The sequence below is a fragment of the Cyclopterus lumpus genome, chromosome 21, assembly GCF_009769545.1.
Source record: "Cyclopterus lumpus isolate fCycLum1 chromosome 21, fCycLum1.pri, whole genome shotgun sequence".
Lineage (NCBI taxonomy): Eukaryota > Metazoa > Chordata > Actinopteri > Perciformes > Cyclopteridae > Cyclopterus > Cyclopterus lumpus.
The window spans coordinates 14,423,496-14,449,312 of record NC_046986.1 but is presented as its reverse complement, the minus strand read 5'-3'; the positions used below and the strand labels follow the sequence as shown (position 1 = coordinate 14,449,312).

The following is a 25,817-nucleotide window of genomic DNA, read 5'->3' as shown; positions in this document are numbered from 1 at the left end:
GGAAAAACTAAACTCTGGTTGATCCACATGAATAATATGCAACACATATTAACCAAAACCATAAGTATCATTGGTAAGGACAGACTTTGAGTTTAATTTGTTTATTCAAAACAATTCAATCACTTTCTTTAAGAAAAAATAGATAGGGAATCAATACCTTTACAAATCCAATATATTAACATTTGTACATATAAATAAGCAGGTTTAAGTGTGCAGTCCCGTAAAAACATTACATAAAAAAGTTATTAAACAGATCAACCATCTCAAGAGTATACACATAACCAATGTGAAATATTCTACATATCGACAGACATGGCTGTGGAGGTAAAAAGAAAACTTGGAGCAAACTGGCAATATCTGACAGATTTAATGTTTATCTTTACCTATAATCAACACTGATTTAGTTATGGCACAAATGCAATGGGGAATCATACTGAAGAGAATAGTGTTGCAGTATGAAAGCAGATGCATATGTTTTCAGACAATTTGGTGACGGCTTAAGTGATTCCTGTTGTCACACCAAGAGCAGACAACGAGTAAACAAAGCCAATCAGCAGCCCACATCTCACGGTTAGAAAACCTGCTGTATGAGATAACGGTTCAGAGGGTTTATTTAGAATAATACATTTTAACAATAGAGACGTGGAGAGAAGACTCCACCACGTAGCTACTGCTACTGTCATTTCAACTTTGTATACATCCTCTCAACAAAGACCAGAACTCAGGGCTGTGTATAATTCATTAGGAAGACGACAATATTTTAACAAACATGCTAAACAGAGAAGGCAACACACATTGAGCTCAGCTTTCAATCAATCAAAATGATTTCTCACAGTTTTTCATACAGTTGCAAGGACTTTTTTCGATACACTGAATGTAAACGACAAAATTGGAGCCATTTGGCATAATGTTGAACACCACAGGTGGGAACGCCAGATGTTCAAGAAGTCCTGATGGGACTACGATAGGACACCCTCTGCCACCAGATGTTTCCAGCAAAGCATGAGAGAAAAACTATTCAAAGCCAAAAAGAAAAGCCAACCCATTCTCCACCAAAATACATGATCAAGATGGTACAATAAATTGTTGCCCATGAAAGAAATTTGGGGAACTTTTGGTCTATAATCCTACAAATAAAAGGCTTCCAATAGATGCAACAAATATTTCACTCAAAACATATCAGTGTCAATAAGTCAAACTGAAAAATAAATACAAATATTTATTTCAGCCACATATAACATGGGTTACTATAACTTAACCGAGGTATGGTGACTCCAGCCAATGTTTGTGTCATTCAAAAAAAGTGTCCGTCTGTGGTCTAAAAAAGGAATACTGTGATGACAACTTATCTTAAGGTAACAGAGCATTTGTACACGGACAACGGTCTCCGGAGGTCGTCTTGGGCCATAAAAAACTAATGTGTTCCTTTATAACCAATATTGTTTGACAAGGCAAATAAGTACTGATTCATCACACATGAAGAGAATATATATTCATCACAGATTTGTATTTGTTTGGCCTTCAAAACAAAGCGTGCACTGATGATGTTTTGAGGAAAGTTTTAGTTTTATCCCCCAAAAAAAAGGTTTCCATTTAATTGGGAGAGAATTCAACTTTTTGGCACATATTTCCGCATTGTTTACAAACTGGTATTCAGTACGGTATTGTACTAGTTACGGTAGTGAGAATAAGGAACAGGTTCCAGTGTTGCTTTATCTAAAATGCTTGCCCTGTGCCGGGTGGCAGAGTACAGCTCCTCTCACCACTAACCTAAGAAAGGAAAGACAAAACAAATAGATTATCCAGTGGTAAAGTAGGTTAGAAATATCCATTAAAATAGTGGCTCGATACACTTTATAATCAGCGCATCGAGTAGACTCACTTTCATCATCTGAATCGAAGCCAAAGAGTGATGAGCAGGTGTTAAGGGCTTGGTGTTTCTGTAATTCTTCTATGCTGCTGAAAGAGGAAAGACATTTGTCACAGCGATGCCTGATCTTCTGCCCAGAGGTCACGTTATCCACCTGCCGCTGCTTGTCTGGAAGAAGCTCCTTATTTTTCTTATTACTCGAGTAAATATTTTTCCTCGGCGCATCCTCCTCATTGGACCTCCTCTTGCGCATCGAGAGCCGAGATTCATCCAGGTAGGTGGAGGGTGGCGGCCGGATGAAGGGAGCCTTGACAAACGTTGCATATGCGGGATCTTCAGGTTTGAAGGTTTTGTGCTCGGTTAAAGTGGACAAATCCACAAGTTCTCGGACATTCAAGGCGTCCCGCTCGATGGGCGTTCTTTTTTGAGAGCTCTTACTTGGAGTCTTTCCCTCTAACAATTTGTGTCCCGTCTCTTTCTGATGTCCATTGACGGCGGCTTTGCAGTCGTTTGTGGGCTCATGACCGACTGTGTTCTCTGAACAATTAGGAGGTTTAGACGGGTCTTGATTACTGTCTGGGACAATGCCTCTGCCGGGCTGGACTTCAGTTTTATTCATTTCTCTGAAACCCTCAAGATTAGAGGCCTCTGCGTGATAAAGGACCGGACTTTCCCTTGGCCCTTTTTTACTCTGAAGCCATGTGTCTTCAACCTTCACTCTCTGCTTCCACGGCGCTTCTTGACTTTGCATCTTCTGTCTGCCGGGTCCCAAATCTAGTTCCTCCCTTTGAGGTGCTGGGATGTAGTGTCTCCATTCATGGTCGTAGAGACCTTGAAAGCTTGAGAACAGCTTCTCACAGTCTGTGACTGAACATTGAGGTCTGAAGGGCTGGTGAGTGTTAATATGGTCCTTTAAATCCTGCAGTGTCGAGAAGCGCTGGTTGCACTCCAGATGGTAGCAGAAGTGCTGGAGAGAAGTATCGTGGAGCTTCATGTGGTCCTTATAATGCTGGAGAAACTGTATCTGCCTGTTGGAGGAAAGCACAGTCAGCCCAATAACAACCTTTCAAAAACATAGCTTGCAATAAAGATTATTTACACATGGCTGTGTTAGTCTTTAAAATTCTAGCACTACTTGTATCAAAGCTAGGAAGGTGCTTTAATCCCGACTGGTGCCTCATCATCCTCCATGTTTAACATTACCTTCACCACATGCACTTGCTCATGAGGAAAGCTATGCGTTATTAATTGATTCACAACATAAGTCTATTTCCACTATCCCTGGCACTAATTGTAGAGTTGGTAAACTCACAATTACATGGTCATCTTCACCAGACATGTATAAAATGGATGCTATAATGTACAAGCCTTCCAATCTCCCACCTGTCTACTTTAAACAATAAAGCAAATACATTAAACTCTGGATAAGGACGTGTGTGCTGCCTGACATAGTGAACTTCTTACCTGAGGCATAGGGTGCACTTGTGTTTGGTCCACACAAAAGTCTTCTCCAGCACCTTCTCTTCGTTGATATGGCATTTAATGGCGTGCTTTGTGAGTGTGGTGCTAATCCTCATGAATACTCTATCACAGGACTCAGAGGGGCACAAGTGATACGTGTCCACCCCGTAGCCATTTTCTCCTGCTGGCTTCTCCTTTTCCACCACAGATGGATCTCTTACAGTCACCGTGTCATCTTTAATGATTACCTGCTCATCTTTGAATTCGACCTGCTTGAATATTTTTGCATCGGGGTTCTTGCACTTTTTGTGAAGCACAGATGTCTTTTTGATGAGTGTGCGCAGGTTCCTGATGATTCGATCTTCCCTCTTGAGACTTGACATTTTGGTTTTGCCTACAGTTTTCTGTTCAGAGGGTTTCTCAACGGAAATGGAAGTCGGATTTTCATTCGGAGGCTGACTCGTATTTTTCACATTGTCTACTATTCCATTAGCAGCTGGAATGTCCTCAGTGCATGGCTGCTTATCAGGGGGTTTCTGCTTGGACATTTCATCAATGTGGTCCAGAATATGCTTTTTGGCAAAGGGGAGCTGTTTAAAGCGTTTTCCACAGAGTATACATTTTAGTTTCCTCCTCTTAAGGTGCGAGAGAGCATGCCTCATAACATTCAAGCCTTTATAGTCTTTGTGGCAGAAGTTGCAGTGGTGAGTCAAGTGGGCATATTGTTGAGTGCGGAGTATTTTGTCCTTCCACGTTCTCTTGGCTTTCATCTGGAGAAAAGACAACAAACCACTGAAATAAGTGCTACAAGTTCAACATAAAGAGTTAGCAGAATATCAAATACAATGCAAAAAAAGACTATAGAACCCTCCCATATCTTTATATTCCCTTTTTTATATGCAGTGTCAGTGCATGTCAAAGTATTGCTCCTGCATTTACACAAGGATTCCACTGCAGTAGTATTCAAAGCAAAATACATCCAGCAAGTAAGACAAGATAAAGATTCATTCATTTGGAAAACATGTGACAATTATGAACCTTCATTATCAAATTCCTGGGAGGTAATTACAGAAAAACCACTGACCTCTGTGTTTGGCATGTCTGGTTCCACTGTGGGTTGGGGCTCCTGTCGTGTGTCGCCATTCAACTCATCTTGTGCCGAGGATTCTGGAGGTTGCAGTTTATCCTGATCAGGCTTTTTGGATTTGAGAGAGTAGCTGTGTAGCTCTATTGGACAATCCAATAATGTCAAGAGTGGACCATCAAGCTCAGGATCAGCGTCAACAGAAGGAACAGCAGCTTGAGGCTCGTCAGGAAGACCTTCACAAAACTGTGCTGGAGATTCCCTTTGGGTTTGTTCATTGAGATTGCTACTAGAGATCAAGTCGGGATGTTTCTCAAGTTCATTTTCCCTCTCAAGGTTATCCATCTGCTCGAATTGATTCTCTTTCTGTTCACTCTTTTGTTCAAATTCATTCTCCAGGTGAGGCATATCCAACTCTCTGTCTTCTGTGTCAGTTATCTCCTCAAAACCAGACTCTTCCTCAGTGAGGGAGATCTGATTATCAGGGAAGGAGAGTTCCAGTTTCTGTGACGGCTTCCGTCCACGTTTTTCCCCTTTCCCTTTGACCTTCTTCTCGTGAACTTTGGCCTTCTTCTCTTGAACGGTCTGCACCTGCTCCAGCCTCGGAAGACCCTGCAAACATCCTTTATTCCGACCCTTCCTTTTCAAAATATGGCTCTTCACACACCTCGACAAGTATTCTCTCTTGCGGTTCAGGGGGGCTTTTACAATAGCAGAATTTTCAATGTTAGCGTGAATGCGTCTTAGTGAATACACCGGCTTATTGTCATAAGAGGTGGATTTGAGATTGTATTTGAACTCTGGATCATCCCCACGGTCAGCCTCATCGTCAGATTTAGATCGGGTTCTCCTTCGAAGGCGTTTCCGCCATTTCGTCCTCTTCCGAAGAGCATTATTTGGTGGGGCAACCCACTTTTCGGTCTCTCCATCCACAGTGCACTGGCAGGAATTGAAACCGTGAGAGCATGAGTCATTTACACACATATTTATTAACAGCTCTTCACTGGATTCCTTCTCTTCCTCCTCCTTAAGATCACTGAGAACAGCAGCCTTCATAACCTTGTCACTCATCAACTCCAAGCAGTGGGTCCTGAGGGTCAAGAGGTTCCAAAACTCGGGGTCAAAACACAGGCGCTCCTTGAGCATCTGGAAAACAAAGATATACAAATCTTAGGCATAAATCATAATGCTATTACATCCAATCTATAATTACATCAGATAACATATTTCCCTCTCCACCACCTCCGACCTGCAAAATATGGAAGCGAACGTTGGTCCGGACAGGGCTGTTTTGGGGATGCGGCTCCTGGTCAGGATGCATGTAAAGCAGGCAGACAGTTCGGTAAGCTTCCAGGGTGCGTTCCTGGCAGAAGACCAGCAGCGCACACGCTCGACAGATCTCCAGGTCGTGAGGTAGCAGGAAGGCGATGGTCTTGCAGACAAGGGACCGGGTTACGCTGTCCGCCTGCACTTCACCCAGCTGCAAGGCCCTGGCACAAAGCTCCACGCAGACCTGGACTCCTTCAACCCCCAGCTGTCCAAAAACAAAAAAGTGATTAAAACAAGGTCAAATGGTAGATGGGAGAATCATATTAGAGGTTCAAGATGAAAAAAAATGGAAGCTGTGTATTTCCAGCAGTGTAAAGGGTGTTTTCCTCTGATCTTCCTTGCCACTTTCTTCACAGATTTCAGACGCAAGCTTCAAACTTTGTGCTAAATACATAATTTATTCTGAGAAACACAACATGAAAAAAGGAGATGCTGTGACGTCGGTCGCACCTCTGTGGTGACCAGTTTGATGAAGGGGAAGATGGCTCTGACGTTCGTTGCAGAAGAAGCCAACTGCAAGCACTCGGCCCGGAAACCATGTCTGGAGGGATGGGCCCTGAGATGCAACCTGCTCCAGATGAACACCAGGTCCCTGCAAGAGGCCGCGGAAAACAAGCTAAAGACGTCAGTTATATGTTTTGACTAAACAACAATGTTCTTATTCCTAAGTTAACAGAGGGGGTACGAAACTAAATAAAAAATATAAAACTGCATATCTTGACAACAGCTCCCCTTACTACACAATTTATCACACACATATTGTGCGAACACTGGGTGAATTACGTAACCTGAAAGTACCATCAGCTATGAACACTGAGGGGGACAATCCAATGTAGTATCAGTGTGACGTACATGTTTGAAGGTCATTCTTACCAGATGTAGTACATGTCTCCATTGTGTAGCTGCTGGGTAAGGAAAGCTTTACACAGCGACAACAAAAGCTCATCTTTTTCAACGCTCTCTGTGTTGCAGATGATCTCCACTGCATCACGGCCATCTATCTCTGCCATCTGTGGAGGAAGATATGAAGAGGCACATGCATACATGCATAAACAAATACACCAAATATTAAATAAACCAAAATGCATTAGAATCAACAAGTAGGAATAAAAGAATCATCTGTTCAATTGGGTGCTCATTATATCTTCCATTCACCTAAAATCATACAGCAGATCAATTGCAGTTGTATTTAAATACAGCATCTTAATAATGAGTCATGTTTTAATGGTTAATAATTAGAATAATTTGATGATTAGTACTGTGACATCGTTAGGGGAAAACATATTTATCTACAAAAAGCCCCATAATGCCTCACATCCTTTGCCACCGTGTGTCTCTTACCTCCTTGTGAAGGTGTTCATGCAGTGAGGCCTTGTAGAGGCAGGTCAGGTAGGCCTGATGGAAGTACAGATGCTTTCCAGCCTCGCGATTCTCCAGGCAGCTTTTAGCCAGGGCCATTGCCTCTTGCATTCGTTCACAGGCTTGCAGATAGCGAATCCGCAGCTCAAAGAATACTGGCAACTCTGAGCTTAAGTAGTCCTCAACTGCATGGGAGGGAATTACATAAGTTAACATATATATGATATACAGGTTTTTACATACAGGTGTTGGCTAGGGTAATGACAAATAACACCACCAATATTGAGGTCATTACAATTATTTACTGGCCCTTCAGTTTTGTTATTCTATGATATGATGGTGAAGGGTTTGATCAGCTACTAGTTTTGATGAAATATTTTGAAATTACAATACATTTTTAGGAGGAATTGGACATTGCATTAAAGGTGACTGTAGATTTGACCAAATACTGTTAATGACGCATGCCTTTTGGCCATGGTCGCCTAGACAGCCTGCAGGACAAATTCTGTTGAACAAGTCCATAAAAAACAGCAGCAGCTGAACTCCCTTAGTGTGTGGATTGACGGTATGAGAGTGATAAGTGATAGACAGGAAGGCAAGTCTATGATACAATTTGTCATCAATCAGTACTGCTGCTCCAAAAAGCTATGTGTACTCACCTCTCCTCTTCTCCCTTTCTGTTAAACTGATTACGTTGGTTGTTGACACAACTTCATCGTCTTATTAATAGCAAGTCTAGTCATAAGAGTGGGGTGAACCAATTGACAATGAAGTATGGCCATGAGCATACCTTCTTTTAATGGCAAGTCCCCCTCTTTCAGGATTCCTTGCAGCACTAGATTCTCCCATGGGCCTCCTGCTTTGATAATCAGCTTCACATGTTGAAGGTAGATGTTCCGGTGCCTCAGGAGCTGAGAGTGGCACTCCTGCAAAGAGCAGTAAAAAAACGGGTTAACGTACATTTTTTTCTCTCTTGAAGAACAATCAACTTTTTTTCGTAAGATGACCAATCACAACATCGACTTTTAAAGATATGTTGGTTCAGAATTAAATACTAAATCACTCAATTATATATGAATATAGTAGCAGTAGAAAACACACAAGCAGTTGTTATTTTGATAAAACATTGGGGTCACACTGGCTGGTAACTTTTAGGAAAACACTCACTCATTTACTAATATGGCAGCTGGGTGTAATGAAAGTGTGAATAAGAAAATTGGGGATTGAAACGGTGTGTCAGTTTTTGTCACCTGAAAGGAATCAAGAATGTCTTTTAAAGGCTCTTCCACAAATTCTTCTTTGCTGAAAAACAGCATCAGTTCAAAGAAACTCCTGCAAGACAATAAAGGAACATTCGTTTGACAAAAAAACATTTCACAGTGAGACAATATCTTAATCCAAAAAATCAGCTCATCAAACCCTTCGAAATCCTCTTCTATACAAGTGCTACTGTCAAAGAGTAATAATGAGCTATACTTAGAAGCTAATCCATGCAAAACGTTTTTTAACTGTAGCTCTACTAACATCAGTTGGGGACAATGCTGTGGCACAATGTACTGTACCTACAATGGTTGCCCCTCTAAACATTAACAAACAATGTCTACAAAAGAACAAGCTATTATGTTACACTTTTAACCATTCATTCGTTTTCTGCTAACAGTTACTGAAAGACTAATAGGTTCAGTATGCCTGTTCATTAAAATGTGCAAAATTGGAAATTCAGAGCATTGACAATACTAATCCCGATATTAAAAAATATAGTTGATTGATGGCATCCTGAGAAGAGAATGAAGTCTGCGTTTATGTGTTGTCAGTGTACATTTTCTGTGCTTTGTTTACATGTGTGCTTGTTAGTAAATGCGAGTCACTGCACTCAATCAAAACCCACTTTGTCAGTGTGGAAGCGTAAAGCTCCCCCCCAGGTTAGAACTGTATGCATTGTGAGGATGGTTAGCTGCTAGCCGCCGGTTTAACATATAGAACATAAATATTAGTTGACAAGGCACAAACTACTTACAAGGCCATACTGCTGAGAACATAATGGATGTGCTGACAGTCATCAGGGAAGGCAGCAGTGGCTTTGGTGAAACTGCAGAGTGCAGTCCGCAGCACCTTCAGCTGAGGGAGAGGAACTTGCCATTGCCCTGTGTACTCCTCAACCAACTGTGCAGAAGGAACACAGAAATGTAGAAAGATGAAATACATTTAAATTGATCACGACAGTTATTATTTTTTAACTAATCAGTTAAATATTCAGCACATTCAGTCATAGTTTGTTTCAATGTACTTGAAAATATCACATCCGGATGTTAACGTTACTACAGAGGGGAAGGGGTTTTCAGTGTAGGCAAATTGTGTGTTGACAATAATGGTCATGTCAGTCGAATGTGTAATATCATGTCATGGCATACAACTTTAAAGTATTTTCGGCACATTTGTATGCAGCGTGCATAAACTGAACCTACCTAAAAACAATAGAAATCTATAAAATGTTAACTTTACTGGATGAATCGTGGTGTTAAAAGACAATAGTTCAATACTGTCTCCTTATCGAGGCAGTACAGGTAGCCTATTAAAAAACATGACACAAACTACCATTTACAAAACACTGTCTGAAACAAATACGTAAAGAGTGCTAGGTTAAACTGCATATCTGTGATATATTTTAATGTTTTACAGTTCAGTTCCCATGCTTTAACTCCCACATCTCGAGGAAAGGTGGGACAAACATTGATCGTGGATAGTGTGGTAAGTTAAATGGAATACTGGCTTAAGTTATACCTTATAAACAAGGCTGATATCACACTGATGCAAGACTTTAACAGCAGCACGTACAATGAGTTTAGAGTCGTGTAGCTGACAATAAGTTCGCCTTGTAATCAACGCTGGCTAACTTAACTAGTTATGTGTGTTAAACAAACCTGCTGATAACGTTACGTGATTGTTGGTAATTAAGTTTCCCATTGGGGATTTTGTAACGCGAATTAGATTGTTTTGGTATTTCACGTTAGCTCCTACGTTAACTAGCTAACGTTAGCTCTTACTGTGGCGACTGCTCTGTCTGTGCGAGACTATTAATTATATTATTTAGCGTTAAGTTGCCTGAGCTGGATGGAACAGTGTTTTCCTTAAAAGTTAAAACAAAGTTGTAACCAGTATTTTTGGCCGAATACAGCTTGTTAGTAGACCTATGATGACTTCATGCCGTTAATACGCTTAACTTTACTGCCTTAAGTTAACGTTAGCTACAAAGCTAACAAGCCAAGCTAAATCACATATCGGATAGGCCTGTTTCGAGGAATTAAGGTGGCCTTCTACATCAAGTTACCTCGCCAGAAGTACAGTGTATATCTCTCTTCGTTGTATTAACCATGCATGGTGTGTCTACGCCGGGGCTATACCACAGTCTTAGCTTCACAATGACGCCAAACATAACGCGACCTAGTCTGGGGACTGACGTTAGCTAGCAAAGCTAGCAGCGTTAGCAACAAACAGATACCGACCGTGGAGACCATTTGACCAAATAGAGACGCGCATTACCTCACAGAACTCAGAGCAGTATCCTTTGCTTTTCAGAGACGACGCGTGGCTGCAGTGTCTGTCGCACAACGTGTCCAGGGCCAATTCAAGTCCGTCTGTTTCCAAATCACTTTCGCTGTCCGCCATACTGTCTACTGTATGCAGCGCATACTCAAAGTTGCCAGGTTTGAAAGGTAGCGTCCTCGTATCCCCCGCGAGGAAATACAACCAACCTGGCAACCCCATTATTACAGTAATAATATTTACGGTTTAGGTTTATTAACAATAGACAGGAAACAAACAGCCATTTTCAATGTTTATTAAAGATTAAAAAACTGATTAAAGTAATAGTTTTTTTTATTTTTTTTTTACAAATGAGCCAATGACAGAATTACATAAAGATTTAAGCCTGACATGTAATCTTGAGCGAAAACTGTGAATTATATTTGGACTTTTGTGGCACAACAAACAGTCTTAGAAACCAGACCAGGGGTCGGCAACAGGCGGCTCTGGAGACGCATGTGCCTCTTCAGTCCTGGCTGAAAATCCAATTTCTTTTCACTGTTAATTGTTAAGAATAAATTACCCTACGTTTAACATCTGGACATTGCATCGTTAATCGCAAACTTGAGTTCATTTTTATTCATGTGATGACACATGTTTGACATCTAATTCTTATACATTTTATCTGTGAAAGTACTTTTACAGTAATCAGATTAGGATCAGATTTTTTTTTATTTCATTACTTCCATTTGTTTGATTGATGAGGCCAATTGAACAATTCAATATTCCCAGGTTCATGATCTCTGTGTCGAAGCCATAGGTTAAATCTGTGAAAGACAGCGATGCAGTGCATCACAGCCAACTGGAAAGACCGCAGCTTATTTGACAGCCACAAGGGGGCGCAATCATATCAGAATATGGAAAATATCTTCAAATATGTAACAGTCGGCAGACTGAAATGTGGTATTGCAGTTCATCCTATCAACATTCATTTACAAGTAAAGCTTATTCAGTGAGTTGTCAATTATGTTATTCCTGCTATCATTCTCTCCATACACACACTCTACTCACAGTACTCACGTACCACATCTTTACTTAGAAAATGATGATAAATGATAACTCAGAGAAGAAAAGGGGAACATCATTCATATGTGGGCTGTTTATTATTGATTATTGAAACAGGGAGAGATAAAGACAGAAACAGTATACAAATACTGGTCATACTGTCAAATGTACAGTATGTCCATGTATGACAGACTTGATCTCTCTGGCATACAGTACACCCTCACGCATGACTCATCCACAATATTTCCATCAACATATCGTGTACCCTGTTTTAGGCAGTAAATAAATAGCAGTTATAGTCCATGTACTTGAGTGGGATTCATGTAATGAGGATTTCTGCACTGGTGGTTCTCAAATTCATTGACCTAGTGATGGCTATGGCGTGGGAGTCAGGTGGGGTGGAGTGTTTAATGGCTCCAGGACATATGACTGAATACCCCAAGAAATAACTTAAAGTAAACATAAAGGTTCTGTAAAACATCAATTACAGTCGTAGTGTCTTATAGAACATGTAATACCTTAAGGCCTCTCCAAAACTTAACCTTTTATACTGAAAGTTGACACAGGCTCCATTTTTATATGTTGTCCTATGATTCAGAATGTGTTATTAGTGATATGATTTGGTCTTAGATCATACAATTTGTTATTCACATCAAAGCAATTCTTAGCTGTTAATACTAAACATTTAAAACATGATAAGTTAAGTTCATCACTGTGGAATTTATGAAAGGCAGTCAATAACGTTGCACTTTCTGATTTGGATTACGCCAGTATCATTGCCATTACCTGACAGAAAGCTTTAACAATCTACAGATATATAATTCATATTCGTTGGAGGGTTTTGCTGAACACTTGTCACATTCAACAACAATTTCTGTTAACAATCAGTCAGTCAGATAAAAGTCACCGTCGACAATGCCATGGCCGAAGGAAATCACAACTTGGTATGATGTGGTATTTTACACATGTTAGCCAGCAACTTGGAATAGATAGAAGGGAGGTCATTAGATGGAAAAGCCTTAATGGTCAGTTGTTTCAAGGCCCTTTAATGGGGCTAAGTTATGTTCTGAACCCAGGCCTTAAAAAGGTCAGCAATGGACCATTTTCTAAAAATTAACATGTCAGTGTCCTTTCAAACGCACCAATTAACATCAAGGGAATCTCAGGCTGTTATATTAATAGCAGGACTTGGGTTTCAATGTGGAACTTTGCTGTGCCTGGTGGAGCAGCTGGAAATGGTTGTCGATCATTATTGTCTCTCAGAGACATTGAATCAGCATTCAGTCGGTGCCTTTAGTTTGTCCCCTCCTGGTTACATGTGCACATGTGGTGGCTTACGGGTATGAATTGAACCATCAGAGGTAATGACTGCACCTAACGAGTCTTTGGAAAGCTTTTTTGAAGTCTTCATTAAAGATGGTGTAGATGAGGGGGTTGATTAGCGAGTTGAGGTACCCCAACCATGTCAGAAAGTCAGCCATCTCCATCGAGGTACTGCAAGAACTGCAGGTGTTGACAATCACTTCCTTGACAAAAAATGGCAACCAACAGATGACAAAGGCCCCTATTATTAACCCCAACATTGATGCCGCTTTGCGCTCCCGTGAGCCCGAGATCCGTGGTCCTTGGTAAAACTGACTCTTGCGTGACTCACTACGGGACTCACTACGGGACTCACTGCGTGACTCATTCCGGCGCGGCTTGCACTTGAATGCCTTTGCCGATACACGCACCCGTTCACGTGGAGGTTCCTCAGTTGAGGGTTCAGAGAAAGACTTTTCTTGTGGACTTATGGGCGGGGGACTTTGAGGTCCACCATCGTCGGCACCTTCTCCAGCAGGGTAGGATGACGGGATCATGCTCCCATTGGTCATACATGAGTGACGGCTGGCCCGGCTGGCTTCCCTGCGCATATACAGGGTCTGAGCAGCCCGGTAGATTTTGTAGTAGAGGATGAGGATGAGCATCAGGGGGATGTAGAACGCTCCGAGGGTGGAGTACAGGGTGAAGGCCATGTGATGATGCATCATGATGCACTGGTCTTCCTGCTCTGAATCCCCACTAAAGTGGCGCCAGATTAGAGGAGGAAGTGAGATGAGGATGGACAAGAACCATACCACCGCCACCATCGCCCCAGCCCTGGCCCCCGTGCGTTTGCGAGAGTACTCCACCGCATCAGTAATGGCTCTGTACCGGTCGATGGCGATTGCAGCAAGGTGCAGGATGGAGCAAGTACAACAGGTGATATCGACACTTAACCAGATGGTACACACCACCTGACCCATGAGCCAGGTCTCTTTCTGGATGTACATAATACTGAAGGGCATGACCAGCACAGCCACCAGCAGGTCAGTCGCTGCTAATGAGCAGATGAGGTAGTTGGCCGGGTGGTGCAACTTGCGCGTGACTGCGATAGCTGTAATCACCAGGCAGTTGAAGAATGTAGTGAGGATAGCCAGCACAGACAGGGTCATTGTAAGCAGGATCTTACTGGGAGGGAGTTTAGTGGTCTCCAGTGAGTCATTACCACTCCCGTTTGTGGCAAACACCCCTTCAGTGCAATTGGGGAAATCCATTCTGCAAGCAGAATAGACAGGGAGTTGTGCATTAGACATAACAGGAGATTAGGGACATTTTCAATTATTTTCAGAAGACGACAAATCATTATCAGTTCATTCTTTTTTTTTTGACTGCTGTGTATTTGTTTTTGTTGGTCATCTTACTATTCAGAATCTGGAATGGAATTTAATCAGTCAGTCAGCATTTTAGCGCATTAAAATGATTGCAAGAATTGTATTATTATTCCGTCATCTTCTTCTTTCAAACAGTCATAGCCATACATACAGTAAAACATGGCGGGATGAATAAAATTAAAGTTTTTATTCAAAATATGCTTGAAAGATAATGGACTTTAAAGACTGTGTCCAAGGTCTTGAAAGCTTAAACGGTTGTATAAAGGCTTTGAGAATTTTTTCTTTTCTTTTCTTTTCAGACTTTCCAAAACTCTAAAAGTAAAAATCTAGCAATCCCCTCCTACCTGTTCTAGGCTCTAACGTGTTGCATCCAGTTGGTTCAGTGTGCAGCAGACCGTCTGCTCGCTTCTGTCCTGCCTGCTGGTTCTGCCATCACATCACCTCTGTCACTCATCAACACCTGCGAGAGAGAAGGAATAAAAGAGAGCTCTTGAAGATGGCTTAAGAAACAGCCAAGGACGCGTACACCTCCACAGCAGATGCAGTGAATGGTTTCTTAGAAACTAATGTTTGCACGTCGGTTCCAATTAATATTAACTTGACTCTTGAGAACCAATGCTCTTTCAATTCAGGTCAGTCTAACATAACTCATTGGCTTGCTTATTCATATGAGTATCCTGAGTTTAAGGATAACAATTAATGTTGTTTCAGAGGCCTTTCAAATTCAAAAGGATTCACATTTTGTGGATAACATTACTTGGAATTATTGGCATACTGACAAATAAAGGCATATATATATATATATATATATATATATATATATATATATATATATATATATTTGTTGACCGTTGATTTATCCTCAGAGATTGCAGCTCTCCATCACTCTCCGCATTGCACGGTACCCCGAAGACATGAGTGGGAACTGTTGCTATAGAAACAACAAGTACTACAGTACTTTTACTTTGTGTGGTGATGGAGCAAAGGCAGCCACACTCTGACTCCCAGTTCTCTGCGGAGACTGCTTGATTCCCAGAGTGGGTTTACCAGGGGGTGGGTGGGTGAGCGGTGGGGCAAAGGTACATGAGAAGTGAATGAGATAAGAGATTTCAGTTCACTTAACCTTAACAGATGGCAAAGTGCCAGCTAAAATAATTCACCATGAAAACTTTCAACGCCCTTTCTTGTCAAAAGGGGTTTTCTATAGAGCCAAATATATCTGGTTTACAGTTGGACCATTATAGATAAACCATACTTGTACAATATATTACCATTTTTCAAAAGATGCAGATGCAGGTGAAATTGTGGCATCATTAAAATATTGAATGTGAAGAGGCATGCAGAGGCATATGATGAGTATTGTTTCTCTACTGTATTCAAGGCACTGCCATCCCATAGCCAGCCTGAGTCACCTTGGTGCTCTTTGCTTAGTGTGGTGGTTTTAATGTATTATAAAAGACAGACTATAACGCATACAGACACAAATAACCCTTAGATTATGTTTGTTGTTTAAGTTATGTTTAATTAGTATGCATCCTGCACGGACAATTTCTTTGCTTTTCCAGCTAACCCTTAACAGGCTAGAGATAGTTTTTAAAACAGAAGCTCTGGTTTGTTAGCAAATGTTTTCAAATAGATTCTCAGGGTCGGGGCAAGAAAATTCCTTTCAGAAGTGCACTTTCACCAAACTCTTTAACAAAGCTCTTTGCTGAGAAGAGTCAGTCACAGTTCATTGCTCTATGTTGGCTGCAAAATAAAAACAAATATAGATGGTTTCACAGCTATTCTAAAGCGAATTGCTTGGCTGTGGCAAATTAGTTTCTTTACACCTGTGATTTGAGTCTTTAAAAAAAAGAAAATGGTCTTCTTCTGTGTTATGATGCAATTATACTCTCCTTCAAAATTGACGCTTAAAGGAATTTGGAAGAAAACCAAACCGATTACTTTGCTCAGGTCGATGATAATTACTGCAGCATTTCTGTTATGCGCTGATATATTCTCAGCTGTGTATCTGAAAATAGTTTGTGCACAAACATATATTTAGATATGCAGTAGGGTTATAGTGGGTGTGTTCTTAAGAGTGTGTGTCTGAGCATGCACTCATGTGAGATGATTGACAGCATGCGTTAACAATGTCAGCCTGTCATTATGCGCACAAAGAAAATCATCTGCTTTTGTCTCGAAATGTTCAAAAACACAGGCTTTCTGTTCAAGGCCATCTGAAGATAAGCTCCAGTAAGCCAGAGTGAATCTGCTCTCTGCTTTATTCAGAACAAAATCCAGTGCCCTTGCATGAATTCAGCCATACAGGCAACACAGCTTAATTCACTGACTGGCCACATTGTATTACAATTATAGAGTCATTTCAAATTTGTGTTTTTCAGGAGTTGCTACAGTACATTATTTTCTCCATTAATTATCTCCATTATGGTGAGGGTGATAAGAGATAAGAACCAGCACACCCTGATACTGTTCAGTAACATTTAGCTCCGTGATCTGCGATTTCAGCAGATTTATCGAATAACTGTCCGCACGTTTACAAATCTTTAAAAAAAAAGAGTTGTTCCTTATGTAGCCGTGGCACTAAGCTACGCACATATAATATGAGGATGCTTCTGCAGTCTGCAAGTCACAGATTCAGGTTGTGCAGATAACAAGGACGCTGACAAAGCAGAAGCATGATGAAAATGTTCCCTCCACATTCAGAGATGGAGATATCGAGATTAGTTCTCAACCACTTTCTCTCCCTCCCAGCTCAAACACATATAAAAGCACCCTGAAGACATCCTGTAAACAAACATGGATACAAACACACTGTGTGCACACGCACACACACAAACACGTTTGCAGTCACCAAAACGAACGTCAACCCTCTGACATTGAGCTGGGAAGCTGCATCCGTCACGTGGAGTGAAATCTCTGGACCACAAACTGTTTGGCCCAGGAAGGACATCAATATGCCAAATGTTGTTGGGAAGGAGAGTTGTGAACAGCTGACTGACAGCTCTGGAAAGATGCAAATAGATGACTAACTGCAGCACCCATTTATTTGCCGGTCTGTCTCATCATCTTTTTTTCATCTGCTTTTTCTATATATTTTGATGGTGGAGGTAAATGACAACGTTGGCAAGAAGTATTACTGTTAGGAAATCCCTCTGAGTTTAAATACAGTGTTAGTTTTCTTTTAAAATTAAAGTGGAAACGAAATGTCATACATCAGTGAAGGTAAAGGTGAAAATAGTGAACACTATTTGAGATTATAATGACAAATGACTAAAAGACAATAAACTGCGTATGCGCTAATTGTGCACAAAAGGGTCAATGTCATTCATTCCAAATACCCTGAATGGGTCAAACTGCTGCCATGTCCACTTTGCAGCATGAGGTCCCATGTTCTCACTCATTGAACTGTGTTCTCGTTTTAAGCCTGAATGGATCCCCCCATGCACGTCACAGCTGGTGTGTCACTGCACAGGCTGATACCTCCATGCTGATAAAAGTAGTTTAATTTAATGGAACTGGTTTAAGTGCTCACCAGATCCAAAGGGGACAGAGATGGTTTGTTGATGATTGATTGTTTTTATCATGCTCAACTACATGTATTGTAATGTTATGGACAGTTTATACTCATGGAGGTGATAATAGGTCCAATAAAGAGGACGCGTTAACCAGCTTTAATTGCTATCGATGGTATGCACACTGCACATATTACCTATTTACCCTCGCTTTCAGTGAAATCTTTAATGATAGAGTTTTAAGACAACATTAGTGCATCAAATCAAATCCTAGTTTTAACGGAACCATTTTGTGTATTTTATGTTTAACTGTAAATATTCCTAAAACCATAAGCATCATCAGTGTATGTGCACTGGAGGCTTCTACTTACATATTGGACTATGATTGGCCAAACTAGATGTGAGGTCACACAATCTTACATTCATATTAAAGTGTCTTCTAGTGTCAAAGTCTGCACATACATAATTCTGCACGGTGAAACATCGAAATGAGGGAACAATAAGCAAAACATATTTTTGAGAGAGGGAAAGGATCTATTGGTTCTTGTTGTCTAACATCTGTGAGTGTTGTACATCTGTTCTCTACTCAATCTTGGAGATAATTGACCTTTTAAGATGGAAACTCCCAGGAATTGAATGCACTTGAACATCACTAATGTGTACTTGTGGGCTGAGGTTGATTGACATTAGCTTGAACTGTCTCCTTTAAAGCCACATAACAAAGCAGCCATTACAAATATCTACACCATGAATGAATGACAGGCCTGCATTATGCATCTGGGAAGTTGATGACGTATAATACAGCTTATGTACAGTCATGTCTCAGTGCTTTGCTGCTGTCAGTTCACGTGTACTTATGTATGGAGGGAAATTACATTTATAGAGGCGCTTGAATGCTGGAAAGTGGAGAGATGTGCAATTAATTATTATTGTGAGCGTATGTCTCATTAATTTCTCCTTTGAAGTTGAAACACTGTCAAAGCAACTTCCATGTCGACACAAAGCATGATGGCAGAATTGAGCCTTGTCTTGTATGTCTCAATCACTACACTACTCAGTACCAGTAACACAATGAGCACTGAAAAGGCTTGTATCACACTGCAATGCTAACTGAGATGGATGTTTCTAATTGAGTAATGATGTCAGGAATCTCTTTAAATCTTTATAGTAATACCTTTACAAAGTAACTTACCCAACACAGCTTATCATTTTAGTGAAATCACTGGCAGGCACACAGACTTTTAGCATGTTTGAGGCCCACAGCAATTAGATTGTGTGAACAAAAACATTCTGATTAGTTATTCTCTGTAATTATAGGAAGAAATAATCCGCTAAAGGCTTTTTCTAGTGAGCAGTGAACAGACATTCTACAACTAGTACACATCTATGGATCCACATTAACAAAACAGGTTTAGTTCGACTAGCAATATGTGCAAAAAACAATCTGTGTATTGAGTTTAAAATCAATGGCAAATTGTTACTGGTGTCCGTCATCAACTGTTTCTTTTAGAGGCATTCCCTTTCAGCCGATTGAGTCTCTTTGAAGTCAGCATGGCTGGTGGTATGTTTGATCTGTGCCCTTTAATTGTAAAGCCCACAGCTATGAAAGCATTTGCCTTGATTAAAGCCCCTAAAGTATTTTTGAACATGTTTGACTTTGTATCAAACAGCAATATATTCTGTATAATGGTCAAGTACTGACTCTCTATTTTGCTGAGTTTCTACATTGCTGCATTGCAGTGGTGGGTGGTGGGGGGGTTATTGTGGCACTTGACACACATTGCAACGTTGCATGTAAGTTACTGTCCTCTCTACATCACTGGACATCTTGAAAACCCAACCGGTCATTCCCACCATCAATCAACTCTCTGTGACCTCATTCAGGTTGCCAGGCTGCTGTGTGTCATCATGTCCTCCTCGCAGAGAGACTTCTTCTGCCATCCACGTATAATGGAGACCCATTGGGCCTACTTCAAAGTTGTTGTGATTGTGCCAATTAAATTGTGTAGACTGTCAATGGTTAAGCTTTTGCAATGAAACACTCAAAGGTTTCTGTAATGAAATGAAAATAAACTCCAATACAACAATGACATATATGACATATTTTTATATATTAATAGTTGGTATTAAAATTAATTGTAAAATAATTTTTATTATCATATTGGCTTATTTATAATTAATTTACTCTACCCATGCATACAGCATGGAGTATGATATGCTATCTATTTAATTGCACTCCAACAAGGAGTGTTTATTTTTGTGCATCCTGTGTTGAAGCATGAATATAACTATTACTAGAAGGTATGCAGCTTGGAGCGAACCCAGAAGAGTGTGATATGGACAGGTTTGCATTCATCACATAATGAAAATTAAGATGATTTCTCTGAAAACTTCCTTTCCTATCCTATGACGTGAGTCTTTACACAGTTTACAACACAGCCATTTCACCAAAGGACACAAATCTGCATCAAATATGGTAAATCAGGTGGGCATTATAGAATACATTTTACTGGAAATAATAATATAATGTGTTATTATCAACAGCCTGTAAATAGTATAACATTTGGAGAAACAGTATGGGATGTCAGAAGGCTGAAACTGAAGTCACACATCTATGCTATTTACTTCAAAGCAATCTGTTTAGTAGCTGCCAACAAGTTGTTATCTCTCACCAGATAAGAGGTAAAGAGTCACATGATATTTTTAGTATTTATTGTAGTTATAGTTATGCAATTGATGGCTTGATCCCCAAACATTAGAGCTGTTAGGGTCACTAATCATGTATGTATATTTAAAATTCCCCAGGAGAAGCAGAATTAGAAAACTAAGCCCCCCTTTCTTTGAATCCTAGAAACACCCCTGGTCTTTCCCAAACACACAACAACAGGTGGGACGCAGGACACAAATCATCTCCCATTTGAAAGTCTTGTGCTTTACCAGTCAGCCTCCTCAACTTCTTCCCCATTATGTTTGTGTCACATTTCCTGGAATGTAAAAAAGGAAGCAATTGTGTTTCGTCAAAAATGCTAATGTCCGTATCACTATCTATGTATGTCGCAGACATACCTGTATACACATCTGTATTGGCATGTATCGTATCATGGCTCATAGAGAAAGAAAATCTGCAAAATAATATAGTATTATAATCTTTTAACTGTCAATGTAACTTATTCATAATGGAATAATAAAAAATGTCAAATTTAAAATGTAAAATTTTTTTTCCACACTGCGCACATGGGCACATCTGCATCACCGAAAGCACTGTACAGAAAATGAGAGAGAGAGAGAGAGAGAGAGAAGAAGAAGAGAGACTAAGACATTTGATTAATCAATTCAACCTTTGTTTGAATCTCAAGGAATCATGAAATAATTAAATGTCCATGAAATCAATAGTACAATTAGAACAGAATAAATACAAATAAGAAAAAAGATCAACAAGAAAACAACCAGAAAACAACAGAACTCAGTTAAAACTTACTTAGTAATCATGGTTTTAAACTTTGTCCCACCCTTCTCTGGTCCTGGCACACCTCAAAACCCTCACCGATCCAATACTGGACCCCCTGCAGTTCGCCTACAGAGACAACAGGTCTGTTGACGACACCATCAACATGGCCCTCCACTACATCCTCCAGCATCTGGACTCCCCAGGAACCTACGCCAGGATCCTGTTTGTGGACTTCAGCTCTGCCTTCAATACTTTCATCCCGTCTCTGCTGCATGAAAAGCTCTCTCAGCTGCACGTGCCCGACTCCACCTGCAAGTGGATCTCAGACTTCCTGTCTGACAGGAAGCAACACGTGAGGCTGGGAAAGCACATCTCATCCACTCGGTCCATCAGCACCGGATCCCCCCCAAGCCTGCGTTCTTTCCCCTCTGCTCTTCTCCCTGTATACCAACAGCTGCACCTCCAGTCACCAGTCCGTCAAGCTCCTGAAGTTCGCGGACGACACCACCCTCATTGGACTCATCTCTGGTGGGGATGAGTCCGCCTACAGGTGGTAGACTGACCATCTGGTGACGTGGTGCAGCCAGAACAACCTGGTGCTCAACGCACTAAAGGCGGTAGAGATGGTTGTGGACTTCAGGAAGAACGCAGCACCACCCGCCCCCCTCACCCTGTGTGACTCCCCCGTCAACTTGGTGGAGTCCTTCCGCTTCCTGGGCTCCACCATATCCCAGGACCTCAAGTCGGAGCTGAACATCAGCTCCATCACCAAAAAGGCGCAGCAGAGGCGCAACTGAGGCAGCTGAAGAAATTCAACCAGCCAAAGACAATGATGGCACACTTTTACACGGCCATCATTGAGTCCATCCTCTGCTCCTCCATCACCGTCTGGTATGCTGCAGCCACTGCCAAGGACAAGGCCAGGCTGCAGCGCACCATTCGCTATGCAGAGAAGGTGATTGGCTGCAATCTGCCGTCCCTCCTGGACCCGTTCGCCTCAAGGTCCCTGAAGCAGGCAGCTGACCCCTCTCACCCTGCACACAAGCTGTTTGAGTCCCTTCCGTCTGGAAGGAGGCTGCGGTCTACCAAGTCAAGACCGCACGCCACTCAAACAGCTTCTTCCCGTCAGCAGTCAGGCTCATCAACGGAGCCCGGATCCCCCACTGACGGTCTCTTCCCTACCCTGGTCTTTTTACCACCCCCTGGACTATTTGTTTACTACCCCTGGACCATTTTCCATCGGTCGCTCCTCTGCACATACCAGCACACTTAAATAATACACATGTCACTTTAACTTAAACATTACATACACTTTAGAATTGCACTTTATCTTACACTATACATTTCACATTTTATTCTATGTCTCGTTTGCACTTTGTTGATTGTTTATTTGTTGTCTACTGTTGTTGCTTGTTGTTGTTTGTTATGTCTGATGTCCTATGTTGCACCACCCACCACGCTAAGTTCCTTGTAGGTGTAAACCTACTTGGCTATTAAAAGTTTCTGATTCTGATTCTGATTCTGAAATTGACGAACAGGTACAATTGTGTTTTTAATGTGTGTTGTAAAATGTTTCAAGTGTGTGCAGCACAAACACTAACAGCAGTTAAGAGCTTTATAAATAAGTAGAGATGCCCACCTAACCTTGTCATGCCAGTTGCAATAGTAGTAATAGAAGTCACCAGTGTTAAATCAATGTTAATATACTCATTAAAGCAGCTAGTTAATCAATCAAAATGTTTATTAATGTATTATTTTTCAAAAATAAACAGTTCTCAATTTTTGTACAGCAAACGTGCTGTCAGTCACATGAATATGTATGTTAACTCAATCATGTGTGAGGATTCTTAAAGATGTGTCACATAATTATATGCACATGCTAAGCATTTTGCTTAAAAATGTGCTATGCATTATGTGAAAATAATGAACCTAAATACTGAGATAATCAGTGCACCTCATGCATAGTTCCTCAAACCAGCAGGGACTAATATCCTCTGCCAATATTCACTCGTTTCCACAAGAGTTTTCTTGTAATAAGGGCACCTCAGTGTAAAGGGACTGGGTGGAGGCAATGAAGCAAATGGCTACACTGATGGGAGTTACATGTAAAAAAGAAACATAATTCATGCGGAAATGCAATTGTAATGTCTTTTAATTGCATGTCCTCTTTTATCTCACGACTGCCAGGCTTCATAGCAACATCAACCACCATCAAGACGATAAGGAGGGGAGTGGGACTTTGTTTCTTTGATTGATCAAAATTAGTGTTCAGCAGCAAACTATGATGTCTGAGAAGCAAGGTTGTCCTCGAATGCATAAACTGCATTGCATGAACTACATTACTTTGTTGTATTAATATGGCCGGTGTTTCCTGTACTGCGTCAGAGTTTGCTCGGAAACAGACCCATGTATTTAGTAAGTCTCCTTACAGTTCTTTGGTGCAGATCAAGGTTGTACAGTTCTGGCACACTCTCATTCTGGTAATAAATGTTTCAATTAGAGTGATGTTGGGAAATGTACTAATGTAGGTAGAGATTAATAAACAAGCAGCTGCTTGGCACTCTGTATGTTATTGTTCAAGGTGGATATAAGTCGTAAGGAGAACTTGGTGTGCTGGTATTTTCGCTACGTCACTGTATTAGTAACGTGTTAATACATTATAAAAGCTTCTGAAAAGGTAAACGACGTGACTGCATTTTCTCCTGATATGCTGCTGACTTGAGCTGTGTGCGTTCCATTGTTGGAAACTGACGCGTGATTAAAACCTGCAAGGTGAGAGAAAAGGCTTTGAGTGCAGCAGCAGCATGCAGCTTTATCATTTAAATGTTCTTGAGTAACATAGCTGCAGGGGTTGAATATATTACAAATTACCAATTGAATTATGTTATCAAGTGTTAAGGGTTTTCAAAATGAATGTTTTTCAGCACGTTCCATTAGCCTTTATTCAGCTCACCACTTTCAGCTGATAATATACTTTGAAAATGCTGTGAACATAAATGAAAAGCTATTGTCTGGCATGGGGTCACATTCATTACGCCACATTACACACATGCGGATTCATGATATACGTATGTGTCTATAATTCTTGAAAACTAGCAGTGCGTATTGACAACTGACTGCAGTTTTCACAAAAGCAAAGACAAGCAACATCTTTTAAAGAAAAGCAATTAAAACCTTCTTTTTTATTGCTAAAAGTTGAAATATTGTGTCAGATAACTGCATAAGTAATAAGCGTTTAACAGTAAACGACATAATAGCAGAGATGTAGGAATCATGGAAAGCTTGTTATATTGTATTTCGCTGTCATTTATTGACCTCACTCTGTTGTTTATATGGATAACAGTTGTTTGTGGGCTTCAATATTTGAAACCTTGCTGAAATGTGAGAACTTGGGAAGTTTACAACACAACTATACTCTACACACTCAACAGTCCTAATGTAAACCAATTACAGATTAATCTGACATGATTGTGGCAGTGATATTAGATTAGTCTGATTGTAAAAAAGACAAACATGAAGTCAGTTATTGAACGATTCTTGTAAACGCGGACGACCGCACCTTTTGTGGTCAGAAATGAAATGTCCTAATCATTAAATGATGTCAGGCAGCAAGCTCGCAAACCTTTATACACTAACTTTAAACTTTAGAGATATATAAATGCTTCCCAAATCTAATGCTAGTGTATCCACTGACTTAAACTAAACTGTTATTAGTTTACCAAAATCTCGATCAAGAAGTGAGAGCAGCACCTTGGAATTTCTGTTGGCGACATTTGGGTTCAAGTAGATTTATACAATCATACCTCCTGGAGCAACATCAAATGATTTGATCTGCAGCCAGATGACTTCTGAGGATGTACTACACAAGTGTGAGTCATTTCAAGTGTAGATTCATTTGAAATAATTAAAATAATTAACTATACAATCATATTGGGATTTGTATTCATATTGGCAGTAAATCATTTACAAGTAATAAGAGAGTGATGTGGTTACATTGTAAGATAATTAAGACAGTTAACACAATCACATAAACACCAGACACACAAATACTCTTACACACATTATTCTGCCTGCAATTACAACCCTCTCACACACAAAGTTTTATAAGTAACTGGAACCAGTCATCATGGGATGAGTAATGTTCAAGGGCTGCAATTGGTTCAATGACGGCTGCAATTGGTTCAATTGGTTCAATTGCAGCCGTACACGTTGAAATCAGTGCATGCACTAAAACTGGGAGCATCGCTTTTGCCACATGAGATCAAGTACTGCAGATTTATAAAGTATTCAGAATGAATTCAATGCTTTTACCCTCCATGATCGATGAGGAACTGGTGAATTGATAACTTGAGTGCCAGCCCCCAGCTGAAACTAAGCTGAAATGGGACCACAAGCAGAGGAAGTCAATAATTTGAAGTCATTCATAACCCAAACTGCAGAGATCCACTGGGAAATTTGCATTCAAGCCTGT

General features: G+C 40.6%; 2 protein-coding genes across 4 annotated transcripts; both read right to left on the bottom strand.

The window, feature by feature from the left end:
• Positions 1–65: 65 nt before the first annotated feature.
• Positions 66–10,794, bottom strand: LOC117750332 (zinc finger protein 292-like). Of its 3 annotated transcripts, XR_004611797.1 has the most exons (13): positions 10,644–10,794; positions 9,121–9,266; positions 8,354–8,435; positions 7,894–8,029; positions 7,086–7,288; positions 6,618–6,754; positions 6,195–6,336; positions 5,665–5,949; positions 4,416–5,561; positions 3,335–4,101; positions 2,069–2,898; positions 1,883–1,959; positions 66–1,770 (listed from the first exon to the last, which is right to left on the bottom strand). XR_004611797.1 is itself a non-coding variant. In XM_034561491.1 (12 exons), exons 1-12 carry the CDS (start codon positions 10,767–10,769, stop codon positions 1,766–1,768), a joined length of 4,191 nt encoding a protein of 1,396 aa, XP_034417382.1. In that variant the 5' UTR covers positions 10,770–10,794; the 3' UTR covers positions 66–1,765. The 3 variants fall into 3 exon arrangements, 2 of the variants coding, with proteins under 2 accessions (XP_034417382.1, XP_034417383.1); XM_034561491.1 differs by having other exon boundaries at positions 1,883–2,898; XM_034561492.1 differs by lacking the exon at positions 10,644–10,794 and adding an exon at positions 10,432–10,576 and having other exon boundaries at positions 1,883–2,898.
• A 2,251-nt stretch (positions 10,795–13,045) lies between these two features.
• htr1fa (5-hydroxytryptamine (serotonin) receptor 1Fa) lies at positions 13,046–14,266 on the bottom strand. Its single transcript, XM_034561988.1, has one exon. It carries the CDS (start codon positions 14,264–14,266, stop codon positions 13,046–13,048), a length of 1,221 nt encoding a protein of 406 aa, XP_034417879.1.
• Between the last annotated feature and the right edge of the window lie 11,551 nt (positions 14,267–25,817).